At 35.1% G+C, this 17,298-nt stretch overlaps 1 protein-coding gene across 1 annotated transcript in view; it reads right to left on the bottom strand.

Annotated features, from left to right (window-relative positions):
- Positions 1-17,298, bottom strand: part of AKAP6 (A kinase (PRKA) anchor protein 6) — a 226,514-nt gene that overhangs the window by 41,733 nt on the left and 167,483 nt on the right. Inside the window, exons 9-10 of the mRNA XM_010574289.1 lie at positions 6,001-6,147; positions 2,315-2,539 (exon numbers count right to left, since the gene is read on the bottom strand). Of these exons, the coding sequence (XP_010572591.1) occupies positions 2,315-2,539; positions 6,001-6,147 (372 nt within the window). The remainder of the gene's footprint in view (positions 1-2,314; positions 2,540-6,000; positions 6,148-17,298) is intronic.

The raw sequence follows: 17,298 nt of genomic DNA, 5'->3' as shown, positions 1-17,298 counted from the left end.
AACAACCCCTCCTCCCACTACATTGTTCTCATCTTGGGTCCCAACTGCATGTGAACTACACATTCAATTCAACCTCCAATTGCAAAATGAAAGGAAAACACCTGAAAAATTAAATAACTGTGGTTCCTAAGGCATAAGTGTAATTTAAAATATAACATTACGGAATGAAAATCAACAGCATTGTTGAGTTTATTTTATTAACAATGTTTCTCTGTGTAGTGTGGCTGTGTGTATAATCGGGACGGTGCAGCACAATAAATTTCCATTAAGAAACAATGATTCACTTACCACAGTGAAAGCAGTAATAAGGTTAAACTCTTAAGTTAAGTGGAAAGTAAGTCAAACTAAACCCCAGCAGGTTTCCTACTAGTGGCATAGCTAATGTTTTTGAAAATGTTCTAAATGTTCTTTCTCAAATATATGTATTATACATTGCAGTATTGTTAATTATATCCATTTTCTCTTTTATACACTTCCCCAGGAGATCAGTGAAGAATGGAAAACTTACTTATAGTGGATTTCAGATTTAATGAGACAAAGATGGTTTAATATATATGACAAAGTGATGTGCTCTCACCATATTTGATAGGTAATTATTTTTTATACTCTAATGGCTACCATTTTGAAAATAATTAATGTATTATTTATGTAATTAATAGATAATCAACCAAGTAATGAAATACTCTGGTTACATCATGGTGGGTGGTACTATCCTGTTTAACATCTCTAGAGCTCTTGGCATGACATCATATCATATATATTTTAAAAGATTTCACTTGAGAGATTTATGCACACTTCAAATACATAAGTAACATTGCTATGGAATTTCTGTTCATATATAAATATAAAAGTCTTAGCCATATATATACAAATGTGTATTTAAGAATGACTTTGTCTGAAATTAGATTTTTAAATCCATAGTTATGCGCTTGAATAAATGCCATAATTTTCCACAGAAATAAAAAGCATCCAGCATTTCCTATGGAAAACATGAATCTATTGCTGTGAAGTTTTGCAGGTCTGTGAACAGTCCTTGATAATCACTAGCTTTGAAGTTTGCTGATAGAACAAACAGAATCAGTGTGACTTTTTTTTCGCATTAGCAGAAGACCACAAATCAGTAAAAAAAAATAAAAAATAAATGTCATAAGAAAACTTAAAATTGCATTCAAATGGACATGCTCAGGAACCTGAAAAAAACCCTACCAACTTTATCTACATTGACACAACCTTCTCACTAATCCTCACGATTGGAAGAGCTAAGGAATGACTAATTGGGAAGACGGTCATTTTTCTGCTGTTGTTTCCTTGAACGCTTGTATAAAAAAGTATGTTTAGAAGTGTTTGCACCATGCCTTTTGGGGTGAGTATTTAATAAATTGTCCATCATCTTAACAGTGCTGTTGCCCTAGACACCCTGATGTACTAGTGGAAGAGAAAAACCTCTTTACCTCTAAAGCTCAACAATTACTCGTGATTCCTTTCTTATTCTTTGGTCAAAGATCACTTGCAGAGTAAAGTGACCTGTAATGATGACTTAGGTGAGGGTTTATTTAGAAGTGATAGCTATGAACAGAAGAAAATCGCATGGTTCTGCCAGGTTTGTTTGCTAACTTAATAGCCCTCTTTCCTAAAAAGTCCCACTACTTTGGGGGAATGGAACAAAACATACAACCTCCATTAAGTCAGCTGCAAAGCTGAATGCTGGCCTTCAGTTGAAGGAGCTCATCCATCTAAATATAGCATTGTTACTACAATTCTTTTCCCTCCTTTCCATAAATCTTCAGGCTTAGGCTTAAGATGTGGCCTAGATTAATGCAAATCTCATAGTGTGTATGTCTTTTTCCACATATCTATTCACCACAAACTTGAATGTTTTCTCATGTATGCTAAATTTATACCTCTGCAAATGTGACCTCAAATAGGCTATTCTTGACTCATATGTGCAGAGAAATAGGCTATTAAACTGATGGTCACATAACACAGTAATTAATTTAACTGATGTAGGGAGTGAAATTCAGAGTGAAGCTTTTCGTGACAAAACTCAGTAGAATGAAAGAATACTATTGCTTTTCCAATTGCGTTGTGATTAGCCCTCTAAAGCTCTTTTTTGCAAAAAGTCTAAGGAATAAATATTGTTGTAAAGATTCAATAAAATCAACATGAATGAACACATAGTACATAAATGAAGGTGAAAGTATGAATATATGATTACATATGTGCATGCATTGCATTATGTTATGTATAAGACAAATATTTTATCCTACCATAAAGAGGAGTGTCTCTATGAAAACTATGATTGTTTTTTTATTACCTTAAAATATTGCAGTTGTTTCTCAGCATTCATTGTTCCTTCATTTTCTTGTCTCAGACAGGAATTGAAGATGAAAAGCTCTGTATCTCTCAGCCACCCTTTCAGCTCTTTGATCCTGACCTCCAGCTGCCTTACCAGGCTGCCGCTTTCAGGCGAGAGCAGGTCACGTGGACCTAACCCACTGTGCCCTACCATTGTGTCTTGGATCTTCTCTCCTAGGGTTTTCTAATGCATCAGATAAAGAAAACATAGATTAGGCTTATGTACCAAAACATATACAGGTTAATGTGCAACAAGAAGCATCTGTTAGATGACTAGAGATGTGGGGTTTTTAATAATTACAACTAATATCAATCAATTTCATTCTTTGTTTCCTTGTTTCAATCAATTTCATTTTTTGTATCCTTGTTTCTCACTTACGCTTTTCTCTCTGGGTCACTGAGTTTGCTTGAAGCATGATAAATCAATGTTTATTAAGAGTAACTATGGACAGAGGAGACAAAATGGCACATAACTTTTTAAAGTAGTTACTCCACAGAATTTGTCTATGGCTTCAGACACTTATGACCATCAGAGTTACTGGTTTCTAAGCAGCAACAGAAAATATGACAAGCACTACGATCACCAAACTCTTATCCAAGGTACCATCTAAGTTTTGGGGGAAACACTGAAATACTGAAATATTTTTTGAGGTATCAACTGTCAGGTCATCGTTTACAATCTTGTAGCCCTGAGGTTGTATGCAAGAGCAGTTAGGTCACAAAACAGCTGGTTTGCTTTTAAAAGTGGATGAACTCATTCAGACACCAATAAGCTAGAAATTGCAAAGCCTCAATGTTCCTGAACATCAGGCCAATTATTTAGGCAACTAAATTTGGATTTAAGTTCTCCATCTTAAGCATCCACTTTAAAAATAATGGACCAGAATAAACATTCACCTCTGATCGCTAATGAAACTACTTTACTACAGCTTTTCAAAGTAGTATTTCTAATAAAAGACCCACTGAATAACATTTTGATAGTGGACGCTGTGAGCATAATGAATATTCTGAAGAGGCCAGGGACAGAAAGTTACCTTCCTTTTCAGTATTTTGAAAGACAACCCTTTAACATCATAAGGGGGACAGGCTGTTGCCTGCTTTTTCTATGCCAAGCAGTGTTTTATCTGACCTATAAGAGGCTGTCAGGCTGACACTTATTATAAGCACTAGATCTGTGTTACTGATTGTAGAATATTGAATATACACTGACAATCACATCCAATAACCTTTTAAACTGATAATTAGCAGTGGTTAATTGTTGTAACATGAAGATACAGTTTTAGGTGTCCCAGTATGGCTGTCTGTTGAAAATACATGCTTTAGAAAGTTACTGAAATATAATTTATAACAATGAAGTTAGCTTCCAAAAATAAGCTTTAAAACACAAATAAAATTAGACCAACAGACATTAATCTACTATGTGGCATTCTGTAAATAACGTCTTTAGGAGATCATAACTGAAAAACATGCTTTCTTGGCAACACCATTCTATTTTCATGGTGCAAATATTGATAATTTGAAGACCCTCAGTGGAATCCAGCACTAGCTATTGTTTTTATGCTGTAACAAAAGTAGCAGCAGGAGGTGAAATCAATGCCCTTGGAGGGTAGGGTCACAAAAAAGAATTTATTGCCACTTTTTTGTTCTGGAACAGTTTGCAATCATAAATTCTTCATAAACAGAATACTTCAGAGAATGGTCCGTCTTCATAAATATACGACAGAGGACATCAATTTCATTTAATTCACAATTTGTGTCAGCACAGCAGATGCCAATGCCTGCCTTGATAGGGTTGTTTAATATGCAATTGAGACAGAGTAATATTCAGCACAGGGGACAAAATTTCACAGATTAAACTGTACGCACCACTGACATTTCATTCTAATGTATTTCCATTCCACACTGTTCACCTTAGATGAAAGTAATATTAAAAACCATATCCCTCTATTTTACCATTGTTAGAAGTTAAAATCCTTGTCTTTAATTTTTTTCATGCCAATTAAAACGTAATCATGCCAATTAAAACAGTATGCCTAGTGCCGTTACTTTCTGCAGAGGTTTTTATTAAATTAAACAAAACTCTATCAAACTCTGCTTATTATTCATGAAATTGCATTTAGCAGGAAAACTGTAATAGTTATATTTTATTTTTCTGTAAATGCTGAAATTAATGGCAAAACTTAATCCAGAGGTATATTTTGATTTTAACATTGTGAGAAGTGGAGGGCTTAAATTTTTTTTAAGACAGAGTTTTTCTAGATTTTCAGAATTATGATCAGTTACTTATCTCATAGTTTTATATCCTACCAGCTCTAATCAGTGCCACTGAATTACCCTGATTAAATACATTGAAAGTCATAAATGTAAGGCTTACAACTGAAATTATTTTAAAAATACAACTTGTTATGATCAGATGTAAAAGAATAGGTTAATAAGTCTTATTTTTATCTGTACATTTATTAATGCTCAAATAGTTTTAAAATGCTTGTGGTGATGCTGCAGATTAAAATTAACAAGTAATAAGCTCACTAGTCATAAGGCAACTTTTAACACTTTCTGACAATTTGCACATTTAGAGAATCAAGCAATTAGAAACAACTGTGCTGAACTAAAAAAGCCCCACCCTCTGTAAAATGGCTATTGCATTACCAAATAAGCTAAAGTGACACAAGTCAGTATTTAAAATGCTGTTGTCAGGTTGCATGTATAGCTTACTCGTAATATATTAGAAATGTTTTTTAAACTACGATAATAGCATGCAAAATTATGCAATGTAACTGTATTGCTAATATCACACATCTATAATTAATCATTTAAAGTAATTTATAAATTTATCTTACCCTTGATTTGAAGTGAAGGCAATTAAGGAGAGAAGTGGATGGAAAAATATATAGTTTGACCTCTCTCTCTCTCTCTCAGCTGTTTTACAACAATAGGACAATAGTGTCTCCTGCACGGTGCCATCACTGGTCTCTGGGTAACAGAATCACTATATTGCTTTTTTTGCCAGATTCTTGTATCTCACTCTTTGGCTGAGACCCAGCCCATCATAGCGTGAAATGAATTACATGAAACTTTTTGGGCTTTTGTCAAAAGTGAGCTGAATACAGCAGCATGAAACATATCCTGGCTGTATTCTTAGCTTCAGGTATTCAGATTCGTACTGAATCTGCATATTTGTTTTTGAGCCATCAGTGTGACCTGAAATATGCAGTGACAACCCCACTTTTCATCTTAAGGGTATAGTAAATAGTTAAACAGTAGATGTCTCTAACATGTACCTTCAGAATAAATTCTATTAACATTCACTCAAGCATGACAGTCAGTGTATATCAGATATACTGCATTATAGTTGACTTGGTGCATACCCGTAATACATGGCATATTTTACTTACATTTTTTATGTATTAAAGAACTAAAATTATTAAAGTCAGACAGGAGACAAGCATGGAATAAAAAAAAAAATCAACAGTAGAGGAAAATACTATGGAGTTTTTATAATAGCATGAGTAGCTTGTTTGAAATGTACGTGGTGAATTGAAAGAGAGAGATATTTGTGCCTCAAATTAGAAATCAGACAGACAGCGTACTTCAACACACAAAAATGTACACATAACCCACAAACAGTAATAAAAATGCAAATACCCCAAGCAGTTCCCATTTTTCATTAATTGAATCCACTTTTTCAAGGAGATCATTTGGTAGTAAAACACCACTTTTCTTCAGAGCTTCAACCTTACTAAGCAGTTCCATCTTTTTCGGGTGCCTGATTGACATTTCTACATTGTATCTCTAAAATGAAAAGAAGTAGATAATATTAGCTCCTGTAAAGAGTTTTCTCTATAAAAATTTAAACGTTAATTATATGTGCCCAATTACGATCATGCTCACTATGCCATTTTTTAAATTTTTTTTTTTTTTTTTAAGCACACAACCTTCTCATGACATATCATAAGAGATTTAGGTACCAAGCACGTAGCCTTCTGGGTGACATATCTATGCAGGCAGTTAGCAATTGATTACATGTAGTAATATTCACTCACTCACAATATTCGCTTGTACAGTAATATTCACTAACACTCTCTCATCTGAAGCTTGATCTGCCTTTGTCTCATTCAAGTCAGTGGTACCTTATTTTTCAAATATGCTACTTCAGCAAGTAATACTGAGGCTCTCCACTGAAAAAAACCCAAACCATGCCAACAAGGAAATAATTTCATAATTAAGTTTCCTGTCCAGTTTATTTCTTCTCTCTCTCATTGTAGATTCTGTCTCATATATGGGCCTGAAATGCTATTACATGTGAAAACGTGAGAGTTTCACGTTAGAAAAACAATTAGACATAACTCCCTTACAACACAATACCAGTAACTTGATTTTTATTGCATCAACCAACAGGAGCAGTGAAATGGCACACAGATGAGAACAGCCACAATGCTCATACAGTCCAATAGTTTCTTCAGGCTGAAACTACCTTTTATTTCCTGCACTGTTATTTATTGTTAAAAAAAAAAAAAGGGCAGAGAAAACAGGAATAAAAGCAGAAGCTTCTTTCAAAATTACTTTGACTTTCTAAATATTTTAGCTGTATATTACTTATATACTCTACAAAAATGTATTCTAATCTACAGACACATTGGCAAATAAATCTCTTTAAAACCTATATTCTCTGAAAACCTGAATTAAGTATTAAATATAAGCATTACTATAATGATTAATTATTTTTAAAGTAGCTGGTACAGTAAATAAAGAAATAAAACTTAACACACAGGCATCCAGTCATATACATACCCTACTTATAGTTAAGCTAATTCCCTCTCCCTCTTATGTCTAAAACACTCGTAGAAATAGAACTTCTGATACAGCCAAAAATACACCTTTTACTGAAAGAGGAGAGTTCAGCACATATTCTTACAAAGGTATTTACAAGACATACATAAATTATGCATAGCTATTAGCAAATTGCATCCTAAACATAAAGCTTTCTTTGCTTTAAATTCAGCCAAGAAAACTGCTATAGCAGCTCATACTGAAAATGTTAATAACTGGGCTAAGTATAAAAAAATAAACTAGAATAAGGAACGTTTAAAACACGGGTGCCTTTGCCAGATCCAAGAACATGCTCTGTAGGAAAACAAAGCAAAACCACAATTGGAGACAGCTTAAAGAAAATAATAAAGGTGTGAAATCACTGTTTCAGCTAACAGGTCCTCAGCACTTCCATGCATATGTTTGCATATTGTTAGTTTCATATTTTAATCTCTCATTTACACAACACATGCGCATCATTTGTATTATGTAAACTTCAGCAAATATTAGTCATTTGTGGATCATAGAGCAAATGTTTTAAATGAGGTGATTTAAACCATTTCTCATTATTAATGAACACTGATCAGGTGTCTGCGTATCCAAAATTACATGAATATGCATAGTAAAGAACAAGGAATTGTTTATAAAGAACTTGCCTTTTGATACTTGGTGTGCTGCGGCTAAGGTTTTAGCAATGTACAACAGTAGGTATCAACCAGATTTGGCACTAGGGAACCGCATCCGCCAAGAGGCAACACCATTTTATTGGACTAAAATGTTCAACAAGTATGCTTCTTGGTCCTGTATTATTGCCTTTTCAGCCAGAATGGTTACTGGAGGAGATTACAATCTTCTTTATGTAATCTGATTTCTATTTAAAGATGATATAGCTGAAAAGGATTTGCATAATTATTTCCATAAGTACATGTAATATCAAGGGGAATCCAGAGTCCAATTTGCTAGGCACTGAACTCCAGTTCGTGCGACTCCCTTTCTTTTGTCAAGTGAATTAATAGACTGAGGGAGTCCTCTAGCTGTGTGACACTAGTGCAGGCACAGCTAGTTAATACTCATCACCTGTTCTAGGCTGGCAGTTGCTGCTGCCTGGACTGGGGCTGGGTATGCTCCCGGGCAGCGCAGGACTGATGAAGAAATAAAACATGTTGCCTGTTTCATAACTACAATGCTCTTGTTAACATAGAAACAGAAGACGTTTCATTTAATTTTGGACTAGATAAAATAATTCAGTGCAGCATAATCCAAATAGTGTGACAGATGTTATAAAAGGTTATTACATTAAAAAATAAATAAGCTAGATTTTATGTACGCGCTCTGTCTTTGTCACCGTGTAACCCACTGTATAAACAAGCATGATGAAAGTGCTGATTGATAGAAAATGCATTATACTGTAACTGTAAAAGATGAAAGAATGCAGTTCATTATTAGATGTATTGCTATGTGACAGTCAGTATTGTTTCACTCCTGGATATTTAACATGCAGTGGGTATTTTAAGTTAAGGGAAGAGCTTAATGTACAGGAGGTAGAGTTTGAGAACTGATAGCACGAGATGCTATTGCTAATGCTATTTTTTAATCCATTAAACACCTACGCTCTAAGCAGTTGCATGGAAAAATTAGCTACCATCTCTATCAGTGCTGCACAACCCTAGTCTGGTAGAACTACTTAATCCTGCAGTGAGAAGATAATTTAATCTTCAGATTCAGATTCATTCTTTCCTCAGCTTTAAGTGAGCAAAGGCTGCTCCATTGTGACAGTCTGTGGATGCTATGATATAGATTACTGTTTAATAGCCAAAAATAAGATTAAGAAAGTTAAAGTCACAGGTTTCTCGCAACAGCCACAATAATAAATAAATAAATGAGTAATATTTAATTTCCCATGACACCTGTCATATTAAAAAACTGGGGAAAAAAACCCAAACAACAACATACTGGAAAAACTGCAAAATATTTACAGCATGATTAGCTGTGTGCACGCATGGCTGGTTTTGTGTTTCTGAGGCCACTCAAAAGAAATCCAAAACATTGTTATGTAAGTTAAAGAATTTTGGCTTTTTCTTCCTCCTCACTCAATATGATCAATATTTCTCAAAGGACAAATAGTGGAATTTTAAAAAAGGCAGTAGCGTTTATCTGTGAGTAAGTTTGGCAAAAATATTTAAACCACGAGAAGTTGAATTCCAAAACAAAGCAATTTAAAACCTTACTTCCCCTGATAAGAATGTTCTAAGAAATCCAGGCAGGCTTGATTGAGACACATTTTTTGACACTTTAAACTAAACTGTGCCTTTTTTTCCCTTTTTTTTTCTTTAAAAAAAATTATATAAAACATTTTGTGTGTGAAAAATCACACCCGAAAATTCTGCCCAAATGGAGACTGGAACAATGCCTTGTAACAGTGTTAATTGTCACCATGGAAACCAGAAGAATAAGCCATTTTGAAACTGGTATAGAAGGCACACATTGAGCAACTCCAGCATTTTTCAGCCTCCCTCAGTGTTAAGGAACAAGATGCCTAGTCACTGAGAGGTCAGAGAAAGAAATCATCATGAAAGGTTCGTAGATGTGCACTGTCTGGTAAACAATAAAAAAATCTGTACACAGTTAACAACTCTGTAAGACTGCGCACTGCATCTTTCAGAAAGAGAAACACCACAAAAAGATGATCAGGACTGGGGTGCGGATTCCACCCCTCGAGCAAAACTTCAGGGCAATATTATGTGAACCTTGCCCCTAAAGCTCCCTGGGAATTCTGTTGTTGTAATAAAACTTCAGAAGAGGAAAGAAAAAAAAGCCTGCATGATGGAATTCAAAATAATGCTCTAAAAGCACACAGAGAGATTAAGACATCCATTGTAAGACTTTTGTATGGTGCTTCTGTTGGTTATAGTGAAAAGAGACTAGACATACTGAACACACAGTGGAGCTATGGCTACGAAGTACAGAAGAATTAAGCCAGTGAACTTTCTCCATTATTGGAATAAGGGTATGCTACTTGTAGATGTTCTGCATTCCATCATTCACATACTAACAAAGTATCTTCAGTCAAATGGCACTGTATGATATACAGCTGAGATCAGGACTGGGTGACCTGCAATTTTAATTTTACCTGGATTGGATCTTTAAATTTTAAAAACTTAAAAATTTCAGGGTGTTTCGACTGCTGCAGACACAAAAACATACACACACATGTTCAGTGTCTGTATGTGCATGCATAGTCAGCACTGGCACACATCTGCAAAATACACTGCATACATAAAATTGAGTAAAGAATACTCAGCAAATTCACCAAATGTGTAACATAAATATATATAAACATATAGCAATGCACATATAGCAATATTTGTCCATCATCTCTTCACACACATTCTCACTTTGCTTTCTGGATAATGTTTGCACTCTTCATGCTAGGCTTCATGGTGGCCCCTTAGGAAGCCCATGCCTAATGCCATTCAGTGATGAACAAAGAGTCTTTTTATTCCAAAGTCCAGGGTCCAAAGCTCAGCTGTATACAAGCAAAGTGAAGGAATCTGCTAGAGGCCAGCCTACCCTTCACAATAGCTCTTAATGCTTCTACCTTTTTGGCACTATCAGTGTGAAACATTTTAGAAACCGTCCAGAAGCTTGGTTATATTTCTTATGCTGTCAATAGCACGAGAACCTCTGGACAACATTCAAGATCTGGGCTGAGTGATCTGTCTAGATAAATAGCAGTTGCTGTTTCTTGCAAACTTCATGTATTTCACTATTAGCAATTTATGGCAAATAATTGCACAGGGAAATTATAAAGACTCCTACAATTGTCCTTGTAAATTAATAATAGGCTTTCTTGATTGGGATAAATTTGCTGCTGAGCCTTTGGAAAAATTAAAAAGTGCAATGTCATTTAAAATTGCCAGAACTCACACAGCAAATTACGTCTGAGGTTAAGAATCAGTTTTTCCTCTTCTAGCTTATTCCATTTGCATGATCTGGAAATCATATTACATTGGCTATGTATTGTTAATTGGACATAGATTGCATTATCTTTGATATAAATCAAACTACAAATATTAAAATGAATTGCAAATTCTCTAATAGAAGATCATAAAACAATCTTTTTTAAGTATCTCCCATTAATAATTTAATTCCAATTATATCACTCAGAAAACTCAAGAAGGAGAGCGCTAACTTATTTCCGTTTGCTTTTTTCCCCTACAAATAAGCACAATAATACAATATGTATTTGTGCGAGAGTGCATGTGCATATGGGTGTATGCCTGTAAAACAAAACAAATCTCAGCACTTTTGTCTCAAACCCCTGCAGACACCTTGCTTTTTTGTTTCAGAAAGTAGCAAATGTGGATTACACTTCTGCTACGCAATCCTTTCTGTGGCAGCTAGAGAAATAAACACATTGAAAGAAATATTAAGTAACTTCGTGAACTAAATTTTGCCTACATTAAAAAATTATGCAGTCAGTACCCATTGTTCTGCCTTTTTTTTAAGGAAGGTGATCCCAACCCTTTAAATTTTACTATAAATGTAATATCTTTTTGAAGACTTTGTATGCCCTTTAATGAATTTATATTAAATATTTAATACTGTTTAGGGCATATCCGCTACTACCAAAAACAGTTATATTCCCAGCAGTCCCACTGTTTCAGGCAGAGGGCTTGATTGATCCTCCTAGCCTGAATTGAGTAGAATGAAAAGAAGCAGTTGGAAAATAGCTGCAATCATTTAATGCAGATGACCTCTGACAGGCTCACAGCTCTTCTATCTGAACAGAAATTTGCATGGGGTCTCTGTGCAGAGGAACAATGTAACCTAAATGGTAGACAATCTTTATTCTAATGAAGTGGGTGTCAAGGTCAATGTAAAACTGCAATGATAAATGGTGCACCACTAGGCAAGAGAAGTTGCATAGGCATTGTAGTGCTTTCACATTAATTGAAGGCTGAAATGCACTGAGTGAAAGCACAAGATTCTCTTTTCACCATAATGTGTTAATGCACAAATGTTTAAATGTTTTATTCAAGCCCCTAGCCTGTTGGCACAAATCTTATTGCAAACAAAAATACAATAGTTGGCCAATAACCAGAAAAATAGAACTTTTTATTAGCTTGCCTTATTTCTTGAATCCCTAACAACTTCCACAATCTACTCAGAGTACCAAAAGAATAACAAGTCTCCAGACACCTAATGTAATTCCCATGATCCTTTTTCTATTTAGGATATCTGTCTTTAATTAGTTCCAAACAAGCAAGCCTTTAGACAACTCTTCATTAGATACCATTCCCAATGAACTAACTGCGAGAAGAAAAGTCATTCTTCAATATTATTATTTCCTAGATTCCAAGTTTTCTTTTAGTATATAGTTAGCATCTCCAGGTGCCTTTTGTTCTCAGTAAGAATTAGACCAGTAAAACTGGGTTTTGTAATGCAAAGGGTTGTGTGCCTAGAGTGGGGACTAAACTACAATCTGTTATTGTGGCTTTGTCAAAACTGCAATACAACTATAATTATAGTACTTCATCAGTCGATCAAGCAATTTGTAGAAGGCAGTACATTTTGTCTTATAAAAATGAGGAGGACAGTAAGCTGCTTTTTAAAATCCTGAGCTGCTTAAGCTTGTTAAGGGTATATTGTTTGCTAATACACTCATTAGCAGCCAAGCATTTTAACTTCATCAATTAAACGGGAAATGGTGTTGCACCATTAGTTTCACAAAATGCTAAAATACAGAGAGCAGTCTACAGCTAAGAATTTCAGAAAATGTATTTTCACCTGCAAACTGCATTATACACTTCCAACCGGTTCTTGTGCAGCGACCTATACACAGGGGTTGTGTCTGCGCATGAATGTAGGTGGTGAAAGCCCTGCATATAGTTGTGAAGCTAATTATATATATACACATATACACCCACTTAAAATTTCCCAAGTCCCATAAGGATTGCTGCTAAAGCACAGCGTCATTTCTTGACACTGATGAACATTTACTCATCTGAGTAATCCCAAGGATGACAGAAGTTTATTCCTGTGAACAACTAACAGCTCTCCTAGATAACTAACGGGTTTGCAATATGGATGATAAATTTTGAATATTTATCAGCCTTAACAGTTTTAGGCTCTTCTGTGCAAATAGATGTTAACAATACGATTACAGTTATTAGACAAGGAGCTATAGCTTGTTACTAATTAAGAGGATCTGCAGTACTTTCAGTTTCTGGGAGGCTGTGAGTGGCACATACTGTACAACGCCATTTCTAGTTTACAACTCGCCTGTGCAAGGGAATTTTCCATACGGAAATCACTCTTCAGGATATTGCAATTCAGAGAATAAACTCCAGTGGAAAAAAAAAAAAAGTATAGTGTAAAGGGAAAAAAAAAAGCCCACCACGTTACTGATGAAACTGTTTAAAAAACTGTACAGCTTCATCTGTGTGTGATTTGTCAGGTCTGAAGCTTTGACGTGCCCAAGGGGCAGACCCCAGCGGGGAGTAGGCTGCAGAGCTAAATAGCTGTGAAAGAAGTCTTAATGTAGGATGGAATTCAAACTAACCTTGACATGACCTCGGGAAAAATATGCAAAAAGTAAAATGAATGCACTCTGCAAGATACATCCTAATTTTGTGGCCGAGCTGGTTAGTTTCACAAACATAACTGGGACTTTAAAAGCAAAATAAAACGCGAGGAAAAAAGGGAAACTTCAGAATTCAGAGTAAAAACTTAAGCGGGCATGGGGTGTTGCTGTGGAGGCATATGAACCATTTGGAAACAATCCAAATAAAAACTAACACTGAACAATATTGTTGTCAGCCTGTCTATTCAGGAAAATTGTTTTTTTTAGGTTGAATATAAATGACACAAAGCCAAGATTACATCATTGCATTACAAAGTCTGTTGTGGCTTTTAGCCGAACAAGCCCCATGGATCTACTAGCTGATGGCAGTAATTCAGTAAGAAGTTTTAAGGGCTTCTCTTTTTTTTAAGCTTCCTTACTCTAAATACAGAGGAATTTTGTTTAAATACTGATTATGTAATTTTTTTAATCCACATCCCCGAGTTTGTTCTGCAGGCTTTCTACTTGATACAAACAATAAAAATTTGAGTGAGTATATTAAGTCTTGATTTGGTTTTATTATGCATTTTGCCTGTCTTGCTCAGTGTTCAGTTAAGCAGGAAGACATCCACCTTAATATAGCAGCCAAGAACTGGCTAATTCACTAGATATATGGAAATTTTAATTGAGTGTCAACTTGTGTTGAAATTCAATCCCATTACCTTCAGAATGCAATTTTGTAGCAATACCAGTTATTTACTACACTATTAACCAGATTTTAAATATAATTAAATTGCTAAGAACATATAGCCAAAATACAGCAGTTTGAATTCATATAGCAAGGGTAATCAAGTATCAGGTGCATGAGATTCCACTAGATCTAGAAACTGCCACCCATCTACAAATAAAGCCAAATCCTGGCAGATGATGGTAGAACATGGTCGCACAATACAGGTTATAGCGCAGTTCAGGTAAGGCCACAGAGTTGGTGTACTTCATCTTATAACAATCTATTGATCTTGTAAACTATGTGTTTTACTGAGATCTTTGGCTGATATACAAAGGAGTTTCTGAGGTTTGTCTTGCATTGCTTGCAACAATGCTGTCAGAACTTTGAGGTTTTTTCAACACCTTGCACCAGAGGTGTGACTTTTGGTACAGGCTAGTATAGATGCAACCAACAGACATGCTTAAGATATCAAATGCAAATTTAGCTTAATTTACATTTATTTAGTTGCCTAGCAAGTAATTGATATTAAATAAATAAAAAATGCTGCTCTTTAGGAATTAATAACTACTATACCTTTGGGTTAGGGCTCAGGTGTATTCATTGAGGAAAAAAACACAGAGTAAAGGAGATTCCAAAATACTGGTGTAGACTGCAGTTAGCCCATTACTGAGCAGAAAATGTATTTGATGGCAGGGAAACTGTTTGGCCTGGAAACAAAAAGGTGGAGTTGCAGCTCCATCCTTGGCTGGATATTCTGAAATGCTGACCCTACACGTACCAAATCTCATATAGCTACATTTTTACATTTACATTTTTACAAAATAAAATACAACAATGTAAGATTATGGAGATTTTCTGAAGAAGATAATCAAAGAAAGTAATTTATAACCTGTTTTCCTTCTCTAAGCTGTGCCTGCTTTTGCAGTATGCATGAAACATAAAATTGGAACTCCTCTACACAAAGATTTAATTCCAAATGCACTGACTATTGTCAGGCTGTGTGTTACAGGCATCATTCTGTTTTGAAATGGATGTTCCTGTGCATTTATTTTTCACAGAGTGGCCCTTCTGAAGTCCTTACTCCATTGTTACTCAGACAGAATGCTGGTCAGTAATAGCCTTCTGTGAGTGAAGTTTGACTGAAAATAGACAAATAAATTATCCTGTCTTCTAGCAATACCTACTGGGATATGTTTGAGGGTAGAATATCTCTGGATCCTCTTCCTCTTACCTATTTGCTATACTGTTTAATGGGAGAAGAGGTTCCCTACTGCACAAAGAGCCAAATGGAAATCTAAGCTCCTCAGACCAACAGAGGCAGAACTCAAAGTCTCCACCAAAAGACAGGAAAATCCACAATGATCAGTATGCCCACCATTTAAGGCACAGTGGCTTCAGTAATCCAAATGACTAGACCTTGTCAACTGTGAGAAAAGAAAATCATCCCTGGCCTGTGGTGACAGCCCTGCAATCTCTGCAGGCTGGTGAGTGACCTCGAGTCAAGACCAGACAGACTCTGCATCTAGCTTGCTCAGTCTCTAACCTCAGAACATGTGGATCTGAGCTCTCATTACCTGTAGTATCTAGGGTAACAACATGATCTTTAAAGTACTTGAACTTTTTTCTACATGACAGAACTTAGACCTGTTTGAGGGCCCACCTAGGTGCTGATTGGAAAGGGTGTTGACAGCAGATTTCTCAATTTGCCCCAAAGTTACAATGAAAAATGTCATTTTTATTTTAAATGCACATCCTGTAGTGTATTAAGTAAAGTGAAAGCTAATAGTTTTTATAATGTGCTATTTGATTTGTTCCTTATAATTTCCCTTGAGTTATGTCAAAGTTGGCACATGCAGCAGGTCCACTAGGAGTGCTAAAACATCTCCACTGACTATCTAAAACACTGGCAATCACTGTAATTCCTCTTACAGCAATACTATTACAACATCCTGCATCAAAACTATTGTTAAAACATGTTAAAAAGAAAGTTATATAGTTAAGTATTTATTATCATCTCCAGACAGACATAACCTGAACACTTCAAGAGACACAGCAGATAATAGCTATTCACTTTTCCAGTGCACATTAATGTTATTAAAACAAAAGGAGAAAGTTGGCCATTATCTGTGTGAACAGTGGGCTAATCTCATTTTATACTGAATTTTATAAATTCTTAAGAACTCAGTATTTCATTTTTAATATTATCCTAAGAAAAACATAGCACTTTTATAATAAAAGAAAAAATACTCTCAAGTTGAAAAGTTATTTTTATGATCAACTACAAACCGCTTTCAAGAGCAAATTTATATTGGAACTGCTGACACAGCTTAAACTATGGCTGTGTGAATGCTGCAGAAACAGCTATTTCAGAAAACATTTTTAGCATTAGGAGAAGTCCAACTTTGTTTAAACCTGAACTTATTTTTTTACAATAGCAAGTAATGTTAACAGCATGCTGAAAATGTTAAGGCTAAGTGTACAGTGTCAAAATAGATTGAATCTCTCTGAAAACTGGAAATTCAAGCTTTTTAAACATAATCCAGATGTTTGGCTTCTAATCACATTTCAAGAAAGAGGAAACTTATGCAATATAAAATTCATACATGCATATTTCATTAGTGCCTTTCCTATCACTGAATTAAAAATTTCTAACATATGTTTTCCTCAAACAGATAATGTTTTAAATTAGAAGAGTTGGCAAGAAGTTGTACAACTCACAAATATCATTGAATTATTTTAACATGGGAGAAAATATTTCATTTTTTACAGTATTAACAGCTTTGATAGCAAATGCTACAGCATTTTTTTTGCCTTATTGATAGGAAGTTCAATAGTCCCT

This window comes from Haliaeetus leucocephalus, unplaced genomic scaffold (genome assembly GCF_000737465.1).
Source record: "Haliaeetus leucocephalus isolate CR32 unplaced genomic scaffold, Haliaeetus_leucocephalus-4.0 Scaffold417, whole genome shotgun sequence".
In the NCBI taxonomy this organism is placed as follows: domain Eukaryota; kingdom Metazoa; phylum Chordata; class Aves; order Accipitriformes; family Accipitridae; genus Haliaeetus; species Haliaeetus leucocephalus.
This window is presented reverse-complemented; position numbering and strand designations above follow the sequence as displayed.